The 19,340-nt window shown below is 39.4% G+C and overlaps 2 protein-coding genes across 3 annotated transcripts in view; both read left to right on the top strand.

Annotated features, from left to right (window-relative positions):
- The window catches only part of LOC122148219 (proline-rich membrane anchor 1-like), a 41,001-nt gene extending 38,216 nt beyond the window's left edge, over window positions 1-2,785 (top strand). The window contains exon 4 of the mRNA XM_042774546.1: window positions 2,273-2,785. Coding sequence (XP_042630480.1) covers window positions 2,273-2,375 — 103 coding nt within the window. The 3' untranslated portion in view covers window positions 2,376-2,785. The remainder of the gene's footprint in view (window positions 1-2,272) is intronic.
- LOC109061160 (CDAN1-interacting nuclease 1-like) overlaps window positions 1-19,340 on the top strand; it is a 790,471-nt gene that overhangs the window by 394,172 nt on the left and 376,959 nt on the right. The gene's annotated exons all lie outside the window — the stretch shown is intronic.

The raw sequence follows: 19,340 nt of genomic DNA on the forward strand, positions 1-19,340 counted from the left end.
CAAACACTCACCATCACATTTAACTGAACTTGAGCAGTTCTGCAGAGAAGAGTAGGCTAATATTACAAAGTTAGTAGAGACAAATTCCAACAGACTAAAGGCTATAATTAAAACAAAATGTGCTTCAACAAAATACTGACACAAGAGGCTGATCTTTTTCCAACTCAGTGATTCTGTTTTTAATTTTTTTTCTGACATGCTGGTGTTTTATCTTACACTTGGATGTTATAAGTTGCATTAAGTAAATACAGCTGGATAAAACAAAAACTGTTTCCATCTTCATTTCAGGCTGCAAAGCAAAAAAATTTCATTATTTTAAAGGAGCTGATTCTTTTCTATACCAACTGTTTATAGTGCTTTATACAATACAGATTTTGCCAAAGCAGCTTTATAGTATTAAACAGGAAAATATTTTGTCAATAATGCAAGAGCACAATACAAAACAGTCAATTTATCAGCTAAAGTCAGTTGATTCAGTGATGTCAACTTCTAGCTCCGTTCAGTTCAAATAGTATCAAATAGCAGTCAGTCAAGTCAACATTGTTGCCAGAAATGAAGTGTCCCCAACTAAGCAAGCCAGAGGTGACAGTGGCAAGGAACCAAAACTCCATCGGTGACAGAATGGAGAAAAAACCTTGGGAGAAACCAGGCTCAGTCTGGGGCCCAGTTCTCCTCTGACCAGACGAAACCAGCATGATGTGGTTTAATTCAGGCTGCAACACAGTTCAGATTAGGCAGAGGACTCGTCTGGTTCTCATGGTCTTGTGCCGATGGTGGTCGAGGTGACGAGGTCTTCACTGTGGATCTGTCTCTGGGGCTCATCTAGTTGTCCTGGTCTCCGCTGTCTTTCAGGGCTGTAGAGGTCCTTTCTAGGTGCTGATCCACCATCTGGTCTGGATACGTACTGGATCCGGGTGACTGCAGTGACCCTCTGATCTGTATACAGACTGGATCTGGTGGCTACGGTGACCTCGGAATAAGAGAGAAACAGACTAATATTAGCGTAGATGCCATTCTTCTAATGATGTAGCAAGTACATCGGGTGTTATGGGAAGTGTTCCCGGTTCCGGTTTACCTAATTAATGCAGCCTAAAAATCCTTTAACGGATTTGGATGCGTATTAGTGTGTTATGTGTAAGCCAGGTTAAAGAGATGGGTCTTTAATCTAGATTTAAACTGACAGAGTGTGTCTGCCTCCCAAACAATGTTAGGTAGGTTATTCCAGAGTTTGGGCTAAATAAGAAAAGTATCTGCCACCCGCAGCTGATTTCGATATTCCTGGTATTATCAAATGGGCCGAGTTTTGAGATCGCAGCAGACGTGAAGGACTTTAATGTGATATGAGCTCGCTCAAGTATTGGGGAGCTGGTTTTTGTAAAAAGGTGAGCTGATGAAGACTATTCTATTCAATTTATATGCTTCAGACATGTTAAACATCCATGTTTCACATCATTATTGGGTGTTTTAATAATATAATGTGTACATGTTACATCACAGTGTCATTACGTAAACAAACTTGGTGAAACATTATTTAAAACAGTTCACTAAAACGAATTGTCTAAAAGAACTGTTCTACAGAGGAAAAAAAGCCATCTACGTCTTGGATGGTCTGAGTGAATAAATTAACAGCCAATTTTCATTTTTGGGTGAACTATCCCTTTGAGCTTCAGTATATAAAAGAAGAAGCCATTGCTGTTTAAATAGTTTGAGATGAACTTTAGTATTTCATGCCATTTACTGCAATTTTCTCATTTAATGTGAATCCCTGCTGTTCTAACCCACAGATGATATTTTAATTAGCAATAGCTCAAGGAAAGTATATTTTATCCAATGAAACCACACTAGTGTTTATGTAACATTTTGCTGCTTTTGATGTGTCTCTGTGCAGGACTCTCTGCTGATGGCTTCTAATGCACCTTCAGGGAGCATCTGTACAGTCGTGTTCAGAACAAAGACTCCGCCACTGTATTCAGTCCAGTCCTGCATTACACATGCTGTAGGGAGCGTAGGCTCACTGGACAAATATAATGACCAGAGACACAATAAATAGGCCATGCAGAATAACACTGTCTTACTCTTACAGCTGAAGATAACTCAGATTACAGCCAGGGGTGTAGAAATCATTTGTGAGAAGGAGAGAATGTTCAGCTCGAAAAACGTTGACAAAGTGACTGTTTTCTCTTATGGCTTATCTTTATACCATGACTGTATTGTCCCAAGTCAGGGGTGGCAAATCCTGAGAATGTTTCCCTGTTTTTATTGTCGTGTGCAGGAAACCGAAAAAGATGGAGATGAATGGTACAAACTGTGGAGAAGATGCCATGAGCTCTTTCAAAAAGACCAACACTGCTGCGGTGGGCACGAGGCGTGTGTGAAACCCAAAGGAAATATTTCCAGCTAATCATAAAGTCAATGAGGTCGGAATAAAGCAAAGCGATCCAGAGCCCCTCCGGATGCAGTTAGAAGGGACAGGGCTGCTGTGTTGATCTGCATCAGTGACATTTGCATGCGATAAATCACACAAACCCTAGCTAATGACAGATGTCTGACAAATAGATTTCATATAGCCGTTCATTTTATGTTAACACGTGCCATGTATTTTTAAACACATTTTACACAATGATTTATGCAACTTGGACTGGAAATTTCTGAAATGCAATTTCTGAAACTAGGGGTGTGTAATGCCAATGCAAGATTTGATGCACATGACACAGGTCAGATGTTTTCAGAGCATGACACTCCAGTCTGTTATCTCCTCAAGGTTAGAACACTAAATGATCGTTACTAATGTGTCTGTGGAACCTGCCTTTCTCAAAAAAGTGCCCTGAGAAATATGAGATATGTTGGATATTTGTTGTTCCTGTGTCTGTGGAACCTGCCTTTCTCAAAAAAGTGCCCTGAGAAATATGAGATTTTCTTTTGCACTGTGAGTGCTGAATATATTCTCAGCAGGCAGTCGAAATATATTTTATGTATAAAGTGTTATATAAATTTTGCATGAATGTAAATACTGAGAACGGAAACCAGCCTTTAAGACTGTTATTTTCTTGAATATGTTTTTTATATAGTAGAAACTCTAATTTTGTCTTGTCAATGAAAGGCTCTAGGTTAGTTACTGGAAATGAAAGGAGTTACATTATTGAACACCGTATCCGACAGTCTTTGTTGTAGATGTGCAAAGCTGCATTTACTAAATCCACTATCCTGAACTATTATGAAGCCTTGTTTTAATAAAGGTTAGGGTCTCGAGATGCATTTTCAAAATTTTTTAATATGCACAGAATACTGAAAAACAGTGAGATGTGGCACAGTTATGACCAGTAGTCATGTTGTATGTTTCAGAGTTAAACAGTCTAATTCAGTAATGTGGCTTTTAACATTATTTTGAAATAAGTCCAGTCACATTGATGTACAGCTAGAGTAACCAGATATCTGCAGTGTCCCCTCGGTTTACTAAAAACATCAATCAGCTGTTGAAGCTTCAATGTGTGTCTAGCTCGTGCCTCGTGCTTCTTAATAACACAACGCACTTTCTCTGAAAGTCATTTCATTTGTCAGTACATCTATTCTAGAATGTCTTTGAGCAAATCAGCTTGTTGCCATGACAATAGGATGACCTGTCAGATGACCTTCAGACAGCAAGGCACAGGAGACACTGTTGTATGTGGAATTACATTTAATGGTTTTGGGTTCCAATGTTGTGAATATTGTGTTTAAAAATGATTTGATGGCATGTGCAATTAAGCCTTTAACTGTACATTCACTTTTAAATATAAAAATGTATAGATATGTTTTCATTTTATGTTTATTTAATATTTTTGTATTTGATTATTATTTTTTTTTTAATCTGGGGAGGATTTTGAATAAGAGGAAATCCGTGGGTCCTCAATTTTGTTAACAGATTTCAGCAATCCAGAAGGACTGCAGCCGCAGCAGAAGCATGGAAGGACTTTTGGTCGGACCCTGAGATGGATTGTGTGGGAGAAGACTCCTTTAAGTCTGGAAGGGAATTTCCTGACTGGTGATATAGTCAGGAGGTGGAGAGAACTTTTTGAGGATCTTTTGAACCCTGAGGACGTGCCTCACAAGAAAAAACATTTTAAGAGGACACTTACCAAGAAAAAGTTTTGAAGTGGCGATGTACCGGTAAAGGACGAGATTCGCTCTGAGATACTGAGGGCCCTGGATGTAGGCAACCAGTCTCAGCTGACACACCTGTACAACATCACGTGGGATTCAGGGACATTGCACCTCAGCTGGAGGAGGAACATTTTTGGGGTTTTTACAATACCAATGCCAAATCGATGCTTTTAAAATGGGACCGGTGCCTGAACTGAGAGCCACAAAATGATGGTGGATGACATTTAAGAACGGCTTTTCTATTGAAAAAACAACTTTAAATTGAACAATGTGCAGTAGGAGATCTTGGAAAATGCTAACTTTAGCCTGATAGCACTGAAAGTGAATGTCCCACCCTCCCTGCAATCAAAGTCCAAAGCCATGCCCCCTGAACGCATTTACGCTCACAGACCAGAATACCAGAGACAACATTACTACAATAGGCTACATCAGCGGTTCCCAATTCCAGCCCATGTTCCGAAGTGAAGTAAACCCCTGCTCAGGGAGTAGGGAGCAATGAACACTGTGTAGGGAACATATCAATCAGAACACAGTTCATGCACGCAGCTCACTTCTAATGAGCTGGTTATCTGAATCAGGTGTGTTAACTAAGCGAGACTTGAAAAATATACGCGCGAGGACTGGAATTGGGAACCGCTAGGCTACATCATGTGTCATTCGCTGGTGAGAAAACTTTAAAAGTACTTCAATACCAGGAAGGAAGATCGGGCTGTTGACTTGTGTCTGCCATTCTGGCACTGTCTGCACAGCGTGCGTGAACGTGCTGATGACGTACAGTATCCTGCCTGCGCGAACCGGGTGCGCAGAGGTATGCTAATACATACTGTATGTTGACAGGCAGGTAGGAAAACCAGTTAAAACGCTCGGACAGAGCGTTTTGATTGGATGAATATTTATTGGTCCTACACCTTCTACAGAATATATAAATACAGATAAATATATTTACATTTACATTTTACAGAAATATATGAATATAAGTAAATACAAAACAACAAATTTACAGAAATTCACAATAAAACCTAAGCCACCTAACCCAACTACAATAATTAAACACTAATTAACAGTTACAATAATAATAATAACAGCAAAGTAGCTGGTATTTTTGGTTCAAGACATACCTTGGTTTTTAAACCACAGTTCTCAGTGGTTTGATTCTGGTTGCTAAGCACATCAGAGTGTTCTTTGTGATTTGCGATTTAAAACTTTTATCTTTAAAACATTTTAAAAAAAATCCTGTTCACTGAAGTAAAACATGGATTATCTTATGTCTACTTCAGATTTCTTTTGAGAGAATTATTTTTCCCAATTTTACACAAAATTTCATGGATTGGCCGTTAATGAGTGCTATAAACAAAAAAAGTTTATCTGTGTTCTTCAAGCCATCTCTGGTATTTTCATAATTAAGTACATTTATAATCCATTGCTAATCAACATAGCCATTTTTACAGTATAGAACATTTTCTGCTTCATCTTATAGCCACATCAGATCACAAAAGGAAGCATTTAAATGATGTTGTGGATTAAAAATGTTACAATGTTCTCTTTTGATAGACATGTTTAGAAAACCTTCTCATTACAAGTCATTACAAGGGAAGTTTAGCATGAGGCATTTTTATATAAACAATTTTAATGTAGCAAGTTAAACCTGCTGCTTTCAGAGCAAGTGTAATTGCTGCATTCACGCGCTCCTTGATGCTCTCATTTCCTGAGTTGTGCTTTTAAGTCAGAATGTGAAAACAACATGGACACTAACGTTACTACGAAGATGTGTTGGATTTGTACAATCAGAGCTTTCCAATCAGCCTCTCATCAGCAGAAAGAATCAAAAGGCTAGACTCTCCTTTGCTGAGGAGCATGTTGTGTGGAGAGAGAAGAACTGCTCCAAAGTTCACATTAGAGATGAGAGCAAGTTTAATTTATGTGGGTCTGATGGGAAACATTTTGTTCGGCGTCAAACTGAGAAAAGACTGAACCCAGAGTGTGTGAAGAAGTCAGTGAAAGGTGGAGGAGAAAGTGTGATGGTTTGGGGATGTTTGGGTCTCTTATACAAATACATGGCAGAGTGAATACAAATGTTCATCAGAACCTCATTCAGCAACATGCTGTTCCTTCCCTGCAAGAATCTCCCAATCAGCCAAAGACAAATCTCCCGTCACACCGCAGAACAAATAAAGCAGTTCTTTGAAGCTGAAAACACTGAAATAATTTTATTTATTTATTTACCTTTATTTAACCAGTAAGTCTCATTGAGATTAAAATCTCTTTTACAGGAGAGACCTGGCCAAGGCAGCAGCCATACAGTAAGACAACATTTTAAACTACAACAAATACACATTAAAACAATATTTAAACATAATATCCTCTCAACAAAACAATCACAAGCCTCAATTACCAATCTCTTTATGATGCCTTTAAATTCACCAATAGACACAAATGTATTAAGTTTTAGATCTTTTTGCAAATTATTCCATGCCCAGGGTGCAAAAAAGTCGTGGCCTAATGGTTAGAGAGTTTGACTCCTAACCCTAAGGTTGTGCCGGCAAAAACAACAATTAAGTTTCCCTTAACAACAAACCGAACCCCCAACTCCTCACCGGGCGCCGCAGTAAAAAATAAAACCAACTCCCCCGGTTTTTTTCAACGTTTTTTTTTTTTTTCACTGCTCCTGTTCACGTTTGTGCACTTTGGGTTAAATGCAGAGCACCAATTCTGAGTATGGGTCACCATACATGGCTGTATGTCATGTCAAATATGAAAATGCAGTTTTCCCCAGTTCTGTACAAACTCTAGGTATGTTAAAAAGCAAACACCTGGAAGAGCGTAGCTGGTAACTAACAGAACTAAGAGGAGGGTACAGAGGTAAGGTGGAAGTTTACCTAACATTGCTTTATAGATAAAAATGTACCAGTGCTGTTTTCTACATATGGTTAGTGATGTCCAGCCCACCATCCCATATAAAATGCAGCGATGTGTACTGGATTTTGCATTTGTAATAAAACGTAATGAAGCATGATACACTGAATCAAGGCTCTTTAAAATGGAGGAGGCTGCTTGCATGTATACTATATCATCATAATCAAGCACAGTTAGGAAGGTAGCTTCTACAAGTTTCTTTTTGGCATTAAAAGTAAAATTATATTTATTTCTAAAATAAAAGCCTAGCTTCACTTTAAGATTCTGGATTAAATTAGCAACATGTACATTGAATAAAAGCTTTTCATCAATCCGAATGCCTAAATACTTGTAAGAGGATACTCTTTCAATAATTTTACCATCAAATGTAAAAATACTAAGATTATCAAGTACTTGTGACTGAGCTTTTGAAAAAAACCATAAACTTTGTTTTCTGACAATTTAAAACTAATTTTAAGCTCACCAGAGCACCTTCCAATGACTGAAAAGCAGTCTGAAGCTCTTTCACTGCCTGTGTTATAGATGGAGCAAGTTTATAAATAATAGTATCATCAGCATTAAAAAAAAGTTTTTTTGCTTGAATGTCTTTACCTAAATCATTTATATAAATAGAAAACAAAATAGGTCCCAAAATGGAACCCTGGGGAACCCCTTTAGATATATCAAGAAAATCTTATTTGAGATTGTCCACATGAACACACTGAGTCTGATCTACCAAGTAATTTCTAAACCAATTCAATGTCCCTGGTCCGACACCAACACTGCTAAAGTTGTTCAGCAGCAATTCATGATCCCCTGAATCAGATGCCTTGGATAAATCCACAAATAAGGCTGCACAGTTTTTTATCCAGGGCACCAATAATGTCATTTATCACTACCATAGCAGCAGTAGTGGTACTATGGCCGGTTCTAAAACCAGATTGAAAAGAGTTTAAGATATTATTATCAAATAAAAACTGTTTTAACTGTAAATTTACCTGAGATTCAAGGATCTTGCCCAAAGTTAGAGTTTGGAGATCGAAATATAGTTTTTCATGTCTGAGGGATCACAACCTTTAAATAATGGGAGAACATAAGCAGCTTTCCAAATTTTAGATAAAGAATTCGACAAAAGACTCAGATTAAAAATATGAGTAACTGGCTCTGCAATAACTTCCGCTGCCACCTTTAAAGGATAAGGGTCTAATTTATCTGGGCCTACAGATGTTTTGCTATCAATGCCTTTCAACACTTTACAAACTTGATTTTCTGAAATAGGTTTAAAAACAAACACATCCAGATTTCCAATAGCTGATGTAATCCCTGAACATGGGACAGTTTTATTTGCATTTAAACTGTCAAATACAGAAATGGGATGATCTAAAATGTTGTTCTTAAGAAAATCCTCACCTTAAGGCCTCAACCAAGGTCGACTGCTCTGATACTCCATGTGCTACTCGGCCAGTAGAAACCCAACAGGATCAGATCCTTAATTCAGATTTAAAATAAGGCTGTAATCCACTGTAAAAGTCTTCCCCCAAACAGCAGAGCACTAGCAGCCACTGAACCACTTGGAGGATCCATAAAGTAATGCTTTGTCCTATTTTAGGAGTTGTACACCAGAAGGTGGATTCTAAGCAGGCCAAAGTCAGAGTTCTGTGACTTTCCAATGACATCCAATAAAAGTATCCAGATTTAAAGTAGTGATATTTTTCTTGAGAGAACCACTCATTCAGACTTAAATGAGATAAAAAAACATTTTTTTTTTAAATCTAGCATAAAAAAAAAAACAAAAACAAAATGCACTGATAGACTGCCTTGGCTGCCATCTTGGATTGGTCATAATGAAATGGCCGGCCCAGAGTCCTGATCTAAAATTGACTGAAAATCTTGACAAAGTTATGGCTAAGAAACCCACTGCAGTCACTGAACTGTGGAAGAGAGTGGTAGAAGAGTGGATCAAGATCACAGCAGTGCAGTGTGAGAAACTAGTGAAGTCCTGCAGATGTGCTGAAGACTCTCAAAGCAGCGGCTTCTACACTTCCTACTCATTTCTGACAGCTGTAACCCTCCAAAATTTAGTTGTAATCTTCTTTCTGGCTACAGTGGTTACTATTCTCTAATTCTGATCACTGTGTTTTCCACAAAATAAAGGTTGTTGTTAAAATGCCTTGGTTATTTTGTCAAACATGTTAGTATAACAGTGGTATACCCACAGCTAAAATTCTTTCCAATTTTGAGCAATGAAGATTAACAATATTTCAGAAAAAATCAAGTATTTATAGATTGTTCTCTAATTTTGATCTCCACTGTATAAGCAGCATTTAATGAGTTAGATATTTGAAAGGGCTCCAAGTTCAAACGAATATGGCAGCAGGTCTCTGCCAGATGCTGGCTCTGAGCAGTGGGAGTTGATCACACACACACACACACACACACACACACACACACACACACACACACACACACACACACACACACACAGCAGGACAGTCTCTCTTTGATGAGCGCAGAGCTCTGATTTGACAGAGAATGCGGGCTTTTGCCAGGCGCTGATGTGTTTGCCTTTGAAAAAGCGAACTTTAATCAAACCCATGGCTAAACATGTTTGAGCAATATATCCTTTGCTCTTTACAATAAGGTGTTTAAACTTTAAACAATTGCTTCTGGCCAAATACAAGTCCATTCATAATAACACTTCCTCCAGTGAAAAAGTGCATCTCCTGTTGTCTCTCACATCAAAATCCAGACACATATTTGTTCAGAGCTGTTTTGGCTTGTAAACACAGCTTGATATGTGCAGATTTCTCTCCTGATTCACCCCAGAACACTTTTTCACTGGAGGAAGTGTTATTATGGTTTATGGACTCTATGTATTTTAGTTAAAAACATCTTAATGCTGGATTTGTTTCATCTTTTGTCTTCTCCAGATGTTAACTGATGTACTGGAGTGATGTGGATTACTTGTGGATTATTGTGATGTTTTTATCATTTGTTTGGACTCTCATTCTGACGGCACCCATTCACTGCAGAGCATCCATTGCTGAGACACTGATGCAGTGCTACATTTCTACAAACCTGATGAAGAAACAAACTCATCCTGATCTCAGATGATCTGAAATAGGGTTGTGACGTTGAGAAAATTTTTCCACCGGTTAATCGTCATGTGACAACACCGTTAATAATGGTATCACTGGAGTTGGAGTTTTCCCTCTTTTCCTCACTTTCCTTTGCTTTTAAATAGCTTGGTTGTACTTCCTTCGCCAGCTGAGGAAATTTAACCTACCACAAGAGCTGCTGAAACAGTTCTACTCCACCATCATTGAATCCGTCCTCTGCACTTCAGTAACTGTCTGGTTCAGCTCAGCTACCAAATCTGACCTCAGAAGACTACAGAGTATAGTCCGGACTGCTGAGCGAATCATCGGTCCCTTCTATTCAAGAACTGTACTTATCCAGAGTGAGCAAAAGGGCTGGCAAAAAACAACCAGCCTATAATGGTAAAAATCCACCCATTCATTTTTTTATAATCCCAATAAATCATAAACAGTCTCTCCAAACAAGTGGTTCCAGATTTCTCCCTATTATGACATCATACTTGGGAAAGTCCCGCCCATTTGTGATGATCTCTGCCCTATTAGCATAGACCCTGCCCTGAGTGAGAAGCAGCAGTCTACCATTACGGTTTTCTAGCTGTAGCTGCTGGAGATACAGTGCCAAAGAGGCATTACAAGTATTGTGTTTCGGGAGTCTCACTAGAGCGCTGAGGACACGGTGGTTAAATCAAATTTTCGAAGGAAATGTTTAGGAAAAAAAACTGAAAAGTCCTACATGATTGTGCTAATCATTTTACGTCGGACTGCCTCACAAACGAGGGTTATTTCAGCACTGAAGTTGTGCAAAGGTTGCTTCTGACAGATGGATCGATACCAATGTTTCATGTGCAGACGTCCAGACTCCAGACAAAGTAAGCATCACGCATCATATTTTGTTTTCCAAAAGAGCTTCATGGCTCTCTGTAAGGCTAATGTTGCTAAAGCTACCATTGTCTCTGCCTGTTTTTACTGATGCTGCCTTCATGTGCTACCAGAATGATCGTAAATAGGAATTGTGGTAGGTAAAAATTGCATTCGGAAGCACTGTGAGGTCAGTAACACCGTCACCACCAGTTAAACCATAACACCAGTATGCTGGAGTATTCGCTCTTGAAGCTCCGCCTTCTTCTGAGAAGGGAGGTGGGAGCACCAGCTCATTTGCATCTAAATTAAAAAAAAAAAAATAAACACAAAAACCGCACGTTTTAGCTCATACCTTAAAAGTGGCAATTTCAACAAGCTATAAAAAAATATATGTGGGGTATTTTGAGCTAAAACTTCACATACACACTCTGGGGACATCAGACATTTATTTTACATCTTGTAAAAAGGGGCAATGACCTTTAAAGTCATTTCAATCTCAACAAATTCATGCAGAAGTGTGTGCCTTGTTGCGGATGCATGACAAACGAAAACAATGTGTTGTTCAAAATTGGCTGAAAATATCAAACATGTTTGATCTCCTCTGCCTGGATGGAATCAAAGTCTAAAGCTATTTTCTATAAAATCTGTCGACTGAAATCTGCAGACTGGCTCTGACTTTCGGCAAATATTGCATGAACTTCTCCAGACTGTAAATCAGGGTAAAAGTTGTGTAGTGTATTCCAGCCTTTAGAGTGACATTACACATTGCTTTAAAAATCTACGCTCCGATCATGTTACGATGATGATGATGATGCTGTGTTTTCCAACGTCATTTGTAATCGTTGGGAAGTTCAACCAAAAGAAACTGGTTCTCAGGTATGATGGATGTGACAATGACTAAAGACCAATCAGGGACTGATTTACAGCGGGAGCACGCTTGTATTGGATTGATCGCTTGTTTTGACAACTCTTGCATTCACAACATAATAGAAGCGCAAAAATTGGAAGATCAGTGCTCATCCACCAGAGTGAGTGAGTGAGTGAGTGAGAAGACTTTATTAATCCCGAAAGGGAAACTGGTTTGCCACCAACTTAAAACATACAGTCAACAAGCACACCACACAGCTAACACACATAAATAAATAATTCAACATTTAAAAACTATGAAAAAACATGATTAAGAGACCAATAAGACATGATTATAACAAGATACAGTTACACAATTCAGAAATGCAAGGCAAAGAACAGACAGTTCAACAGTTTGACAATCAACAGTGTTCATTAAAATATCTAACCGCTGCAGGAACAAAAGTCCTTCTCAATCGCTCACTGGAGCACCGAGGCATAATTAAACGCTCGCTGAAAGAGCTTCTGAGTCCATTGAAAACACTGTGTAGTGGATGGCCTTCAAAAAACATAACAATTTTTAATTTCGACCTCATCCTCTTCTCCACAATGACCTCAAGTGAGTCTGGGATAAGACCAATAACTGAACCAGCTCTCTTGATCAGCTTATTTATCCTATTTTTATCATCAACAGATAAGCTGCCCCCCCAGCAAAGAACAGCATAAAAAAGAACACTAGCCAAGATCCCCTGATAGAAAACATCTAAAAGCTTTGTACTAATGTTAAAAGATCTGAGTTTTCTCAAGAAGAAAAGTCTTGACTGAGCCTTCTTTATTAAAACATTAGTGTTCTCTTTCCAATTTAATTTTTCATCCAAATGGACATCTAATAATTTTTATGAATGAACAATTTCGATCGGCTGGCCATTAATTATGACTGGGAGGACCTTCTCCTTTTTCTTTCTAAAATCAATCACAAGTTCTTTAGTCTTCCCTATATTTAGTTTTAGAAAGTTTGACTCACACCAGCTAGAAAAAAACTGAACCTCCCTTCTATAAGCAAGGTCATCACCCTGATTAAGTAGACCTACTAAGGCGGTATCGTCAGAGAATTTTTGTACCAGACAGGATGACTGACTATGCCTATAGTCCGCAGTGTAAAGTGTAAATAAAAAGGGAGATAGAACTGTGCCCTGAGGTGCTCCAGTATTAGTTAAAATAATTTCAGACTGTTTGTTACCAAACCTAACAAACTGTGGTCGTAATAGCAGATAATCTAAAATCCAGGCAATAGTTGTGTTATGCAATTTAAAATTAATTAATTTGTTAGCTAAAATATGTGGCTGTATAGTATTAAAAGCACTCGAAAAATCAAAAAACATGATTCTAACAGAACTAGCAGTAGTTTTGAGATGACTATAAATATTATGTAACATAAATAATAGTGCATCATCTACCCCCACATCCTTCCTATATGCAAATTGCAAGGGATCCTGAAAAACAGACACCTGCCTAGTCAGATGATCAAGTACAGCCCTCTCAAAACATTTCATAATGTGTGATGTCAGAGCTATAGGCCTCAGATTAGCAAGACTATTTGTCACCTTGTCTTTTTTAGGAATAGGAATAAGGCAAGATGTTTTCCACATAACCGGTATTTTAGCAGAGGACAGAGACAAAGAAAACAGTGAATGAAGGACAGAGCATAGCTGGTCAGCACACACTTTTAGGGTACATGGATGTACACCATCAGGGCCTTCTGCCTTATTTGGTTTAATACGCCTTAACTGCTTACAAACCTCTTCAATACTAAGATTAATAGCTGAACTACAGTCCTCAGAACTGCTCTGCCTAAGATTAGAGAGGACATTCTCATGTACAGAAGAGAAATCGCATTCGTCAAACCTGGCAAAAAAAGTATTGGCATCATTAGCCTGTATACCCAGTTTACATAAACTGGGATTACTAGTCCCATATCCAGTAATACATTTCATACCATTCCATAGACCTCATGTATTGCTAATGGTCATTTTAGCTTCAACACTTTCCTTATATTTTTGTTTGCCCTGTCTGATAATGACTTTCAACTCTCTTTGGGCATCTTTAATCCTTTCTTTATCACCACTATAAAAGGCTGCTTTCTTCTTATTAATAGCAGCTTTAACTTCTCTGGTGACCCATGGTTTATTATTGGGAAAGATTTTGATTTGTTTACACGGAATTACAGCCTCGACACAATAATTAATATAACAAGTCACTTTGTCAGAGATACTGTCCAAATCACTGTCTCCATCAAAAAACACAGACCAGTCGGTGCATTCGAAGCACCCCTTTAGTGTTTCACAAGCATCATCTGAACAGACGCGCACAGTCTTTAACGTAATCGGCTGTTTACGTATCACCGTTGAATATTTGGAAGTCAAGTTTATCAGGTTATGGTCTGATTTACCCAGCAGAGGAAGCAATTTAGCAACATAGCCATCCTTAACATTTGTATAAAACATGTCAATAACATTGTCACCCCTCGTAGGACACGTCACCATTTGTTTAAAAGATGGTAAGGTGGTGGAGAGAGTGCAGTGATTAAAGTCCCCGTTCAAAATAACCAGCGCATCTGGAGAGGAGCGCTGTAAGTCATGCGAGATTCTCGAAATTGTCTCAATGGCACACTTCCCATTTCCCGATGGTGGGATATACACCACCATGACAATAACATGGGAGAACTCCCTGGGTAGGTAGTAAGGTCTACAACTCACTGCAATGAGCTCGATATTCGAGTCACAAACTCTTTCTTTTACCGTAACATGTTGAGTATGACACCAGCGGTTGTTCACATACAGACAGACACCTCCACCTTGCTTCTTACCTGTACTTGCTTGATCTCTGTCCATCCTGTGAAGTGCAAAACCTCCATCTCCACATGGGAATCAGGTATCCTGTCAGACAGCCACGTCTCAGAAAGACAGAGTAAACTGGTCTGCCGAAACGTGGGATCGAACTTCAAACAAGCTGTTAATTCATCTGCCTTGTTGACGAAAGAGCGGACATTCCCCATAGTAACCGAGGGTAAGACAGGTTTGTGTCCCCGCCGGCGGTTTCTGACCCGGACACCTCCTCTGCTGCCTCTCTTCCTAACTTTTGCCCTGGGCTTGATTTCTGGTAAATCGACATCAGGATCCAATAGACTTGATGCTGAAAACCACAACTGAAGAAGCTCATGCCGGCTGTACGCTATGACGGGCAGACCTGGCCCTTTCATCACGTGGAATGTTTGTGCGGCTTTCCAAACAATCAATATCCACAGCCACAAAAGGCAAACAAATGTACGATTATTAAGTGCAGCCATAATCATGTCGTCAGGAATCGATCACGCTAATAATCCAGAGTTAAGATACTTCCAAAAAAACTTAAAACCACATGGGCGGCGCCTCACCAGGATCTTATTACTACTTACTTACTTATTTTTTTTCTTTTACTTGATAACACATCCAAGTTGTTTGTACGTTCATGTATTTGAGCAATTATTGTAATGTATGCATGAATTTTCTTCTTTCCTCATTTGATTGGGCGGGCCAGCCATCAATCTGAGTGGGCCAGTGCCACCCTGGCCCTTATGTAGCCTCGCCACTGGTCTGAAAGTGAGCATATTTAAATTTTTGGGGTGACTATTCCGCTAAGCAAGTCAAATAATAAATATGTGTCAGTTTAACACAAAGACGTTACATGTCCCACTAGAGAGTAATATATTGGGTCACTGTTACACCACAATAAAGGATGCCTGTATACCGATCTACAGGCCTGAGGAACATCACTAAGTAGTGAAGTGACGTGTGGCCAAGTATGGTGACCCATACTCGGAATGTGTGCTCTGCATTTAACCCATCCTAATGCACACACATAGTAGTGAACACACACCCGGAGCAGTGGGAGTTAAGTTCTTGCTCAAGGGTCTCGCCTCAGTTGGGGTATTGAGGGTGGAAGAGAGCGCTGGTTATTCACTCTCCCTATGACAATTCCTGCCAGACCTGAGACTCAGACCCACAACCTTCGGGTTACAAGTCTGACTCGCTAACCATTAGGACACAACTGCCCCCCCCCCCAAAAAAAAATACACCACCCCCACAGTCTGTGAAGAATCATCAGCTGGCTGGAGATCTGAATGTGTTTTACTGCCGGTTTGAAAAGCCCAGTCTCAGACCCCACACCCATCCTGATCTGCACTTCACACATTCATCTACCCCTCCTGCAAGCCCCCTCCCTCCCCCACCATTCAATCTATGCTTAAGGTCTGTGTAGAGGATGTGAACCGGGTCTCAGAAGACAGAAGTCTCGGAAAGCTTCAGGCCCAGATGATGTTTCACCTGCCTGTCTAAAAGTCTGTGCTGACCAACTGGCCCCCATCTTCACACAGATCTTCAACAGATCTCTTAAGCTGTGTGAAGTTCCCTCCTGCTCCAAATACTCCACCATCATTCCTTTCCCCCTCCAAAAAGTAAATAACTGGACTTAATGACTACAGACCTGTCACTCTCACGTCTGTGGTCATGAAGTCATTTAAAAGACTGGTCCTGGCCTACCTGAAGGACATCACTGGACCCCTGCTGGATCCTCTCCAGTTTGCCTAAAGAGCAAACAGGTCTGTGGATGATGCCATCAACATGGGACTGCATTACATCCTGCAACATCTTGACAGACCTGGGAATTACGCAAGGATCTTATTTGTGGACTTCAGTTCTGCCTTCAATACCATTACCATTACCATTCAATACCAGCTCTCTGTGCCCACCTCCATCTGTCAGTGGATCACCAGCTTCCTGACAGACAGGCAGCAGCTAGTGAGGCTGGGGAAACTCACATCCAAGACTCTCATGATCAGCACTGGCGCCCCCCAGGGATGTGTGCTCTCTCCACTGCTCTTCTCCCTGTATACAAACAAATGCACCTCTGAAGACCCCTCTGTGAAGCTCCTGAAGTTTGCAGGTAACACTACAGTCATCTGCCTCATCCAGGATGGTGAGGAGTCTGCTTACATACAAGAAGTTGAGCATCTGGCTGTCTGGTGCTGTCACAACAACCTGGAGCTCAACACACTCACAACAGTGGAGATGTTAGTGGACTTCCTACTTCCTGCTTGCTGTGCTGCTGCTGGTTTGTGAAGCTCCGTGTAGCTTTGTTTTTCTGTAGAATCTCTATCTTACTATCACTCTCTGATGTTTAAAGTGATAAAATATAACTTAATTCCCACCATATTTCTGATATTATCCATCAATCTAATCTGATTAAATTTGATAATTTCCCTTTATTCTAAATCCGTGAGTGCAGTGCACCTGCAGCGCATTAGCATTCGTTAGCTTGTCATTAGTGTCATTCATGCCTATCGCTGTTTTCTTTTCTCCTCTCCTCTCCTCTCTCTCTCTACGTTTCTTTCTCTCTTGCTATGTTTTTTTTCACAAGTTCATCAAACAACTGTGGTAAGAATCTTTTATCAATCACTCATTGTCGAAATCATACTCTAGATTTAATACTGTCACATGGAATTGATGTTGATGGTGTTGAAATAATGCAGCCAAGCGATGATATCTCAGATCATTATTTAGTTTTGTGCAAACTTCATATAGCTAAAACTGTAAATTCTACTTCTTGTTACAAGTATGGTAGAACCATCACTTCTACCACAAAAGACTGCATTGTAAGTAATCTTCCTGATGTATCCCAATTCCTTAGCATATCCAAAACCTCAGAACAACTTGATGTAACATTAACTATGGACTCTCTCTTTTCTAACATTTTAAATACAGTTGCTCCTTTACGCTTAAGGAAGGTTAAGGAAAACAGTCTGACACCATGGTATAATTAGCACACTCGCACCCTAAAGAGAGCAGCCCGGAAAATGGAGTGCAGCTGGAGGAAAACAAAACTAGAGGTATTTCATATTGCTTGGTGGGAAAGTAACATATCCTACAGAAAAGCATTAAAAACGGCTAGATCTCATTACTTTTCATCTCTTTTAGAAGAAAACAAACATAACACCAGGTATTTATTCAATACAGTGGCTAAATTAACGAAAAATAGAGCATCAACAAGTGTTGAGATTTCCCAACATTACAGCAGTAATGACTTTATGAACTACTTTACTTCTAAGATCGATACTATTAGAGATAAAATTGTAACCATGCAGCCGTCAGCTACAGTATCGCATCATACAGTGCACTATAGATCCCCTGAGGAACAGTTCCACTCATTCTCTACTATAGGAGAGGAAGAATTGTATAAACTTGTTAAATCTTCTAAACCAGCAACATGTATGTTAGACCCTATTCCATCTAAGCTCCTAAAAGAGGTGCTTCCAGAAGTCATAGATCCTCTTCTGACTATTATTAATTCCTCATTGTCATTAGGATATGTTCCCAAAACCTTCAAACTGGTTCTTATTAAGCCTCTCATCAAAAAAACACAACTTGACCCCAAAGAACTAGTTAATTACAGACCGATCTCGAATCTCCCTTTTCTGTCCAAGATACTAGAAAAGGTAGTTTCCTCACAATTAAATTCCTTCTTAAAGAAAAATGGTATCTGTGAGGATTTCCAATCAGGATTTAGACCATATCATAGTACTGAGACTGCTCTCCTTAGCGTTACAAATTACCTGCCCTTATCATCTGATCGTGGTTGTATCTCTCTATTAGTGCTATTGGATCTTAGTGCCGCATTCCACACAATTAACCACAACATTCTTTTGCATAGACTAGAACACTTTGTTGGGCATTAATGGAAGTGCATTAGCATGGTTTAAATCGTACTTATATGACCGCCATCAATTCGTAGCAGTGAATGAAGAGGTATCATATCGATCACAAGTGCTGTATGGAGTACCTCAAGGCTCAGTACTAGGGCCGTTACTCTTCACGCTTTACATGTTACCCTTGGGAGATATCATCAGGAAACACGATGTTAGCTTTCACTGTTATGCTGATGATACTCAGCTCTATATTTCTTCGTGGTCCGGCGAAACATACCAATTTGAAAATTAACGGAGTGCATAGTCGATATAAAAAAAACTGGATGACGAGTAATTTCTAACTGCTAAATTCTGAAAAAACAGATGTGTTAATTATAGGACCTAAAAACTCTGCATGTAATAACCTAGAATGCTGTCTAAGACTTGATGGCTGCTCTGTCAATTCTATTTGATAGCAATCTTTCCTTAGAAAGCAACGTTTCTAGCATTTGTAAAACTGCATTTTTACATCTCAAAAATATATCTAAATTACAGCCTGTGCTCTCAATGTCAAATGCAGAAATGTTAATCCATGTGTTTATGATCTCTGAAGGCTAGATTATTTTAATGCTTTATTGGGTGGTTGTTCTGCACGCTTAATAAACAAACTCCTGCTAGTACAAAATGCAGCAGCTAGAGTTCTTACTAGAACCAGGAAGTATGACCATATAAGCCCGGTTCTGTCAACACTGTACTGGCTCCCTATCAAACATCGTATAGATTTT

The sequence above is a fragment of the Cyprinus carpio genome, chromosome A17 (assembly GCF_018340385.1).
Source record: "Cyprinus carpio isolate SPL01 chromosome A17, ASM1834038v1, whole genome shotgun sequence".
NCBI lineage: Eukaryota > Metazoa > Chordata > Actinopteri > Cypriniformes > Cyprinidae > Cyprinus > Cyprinus carpio.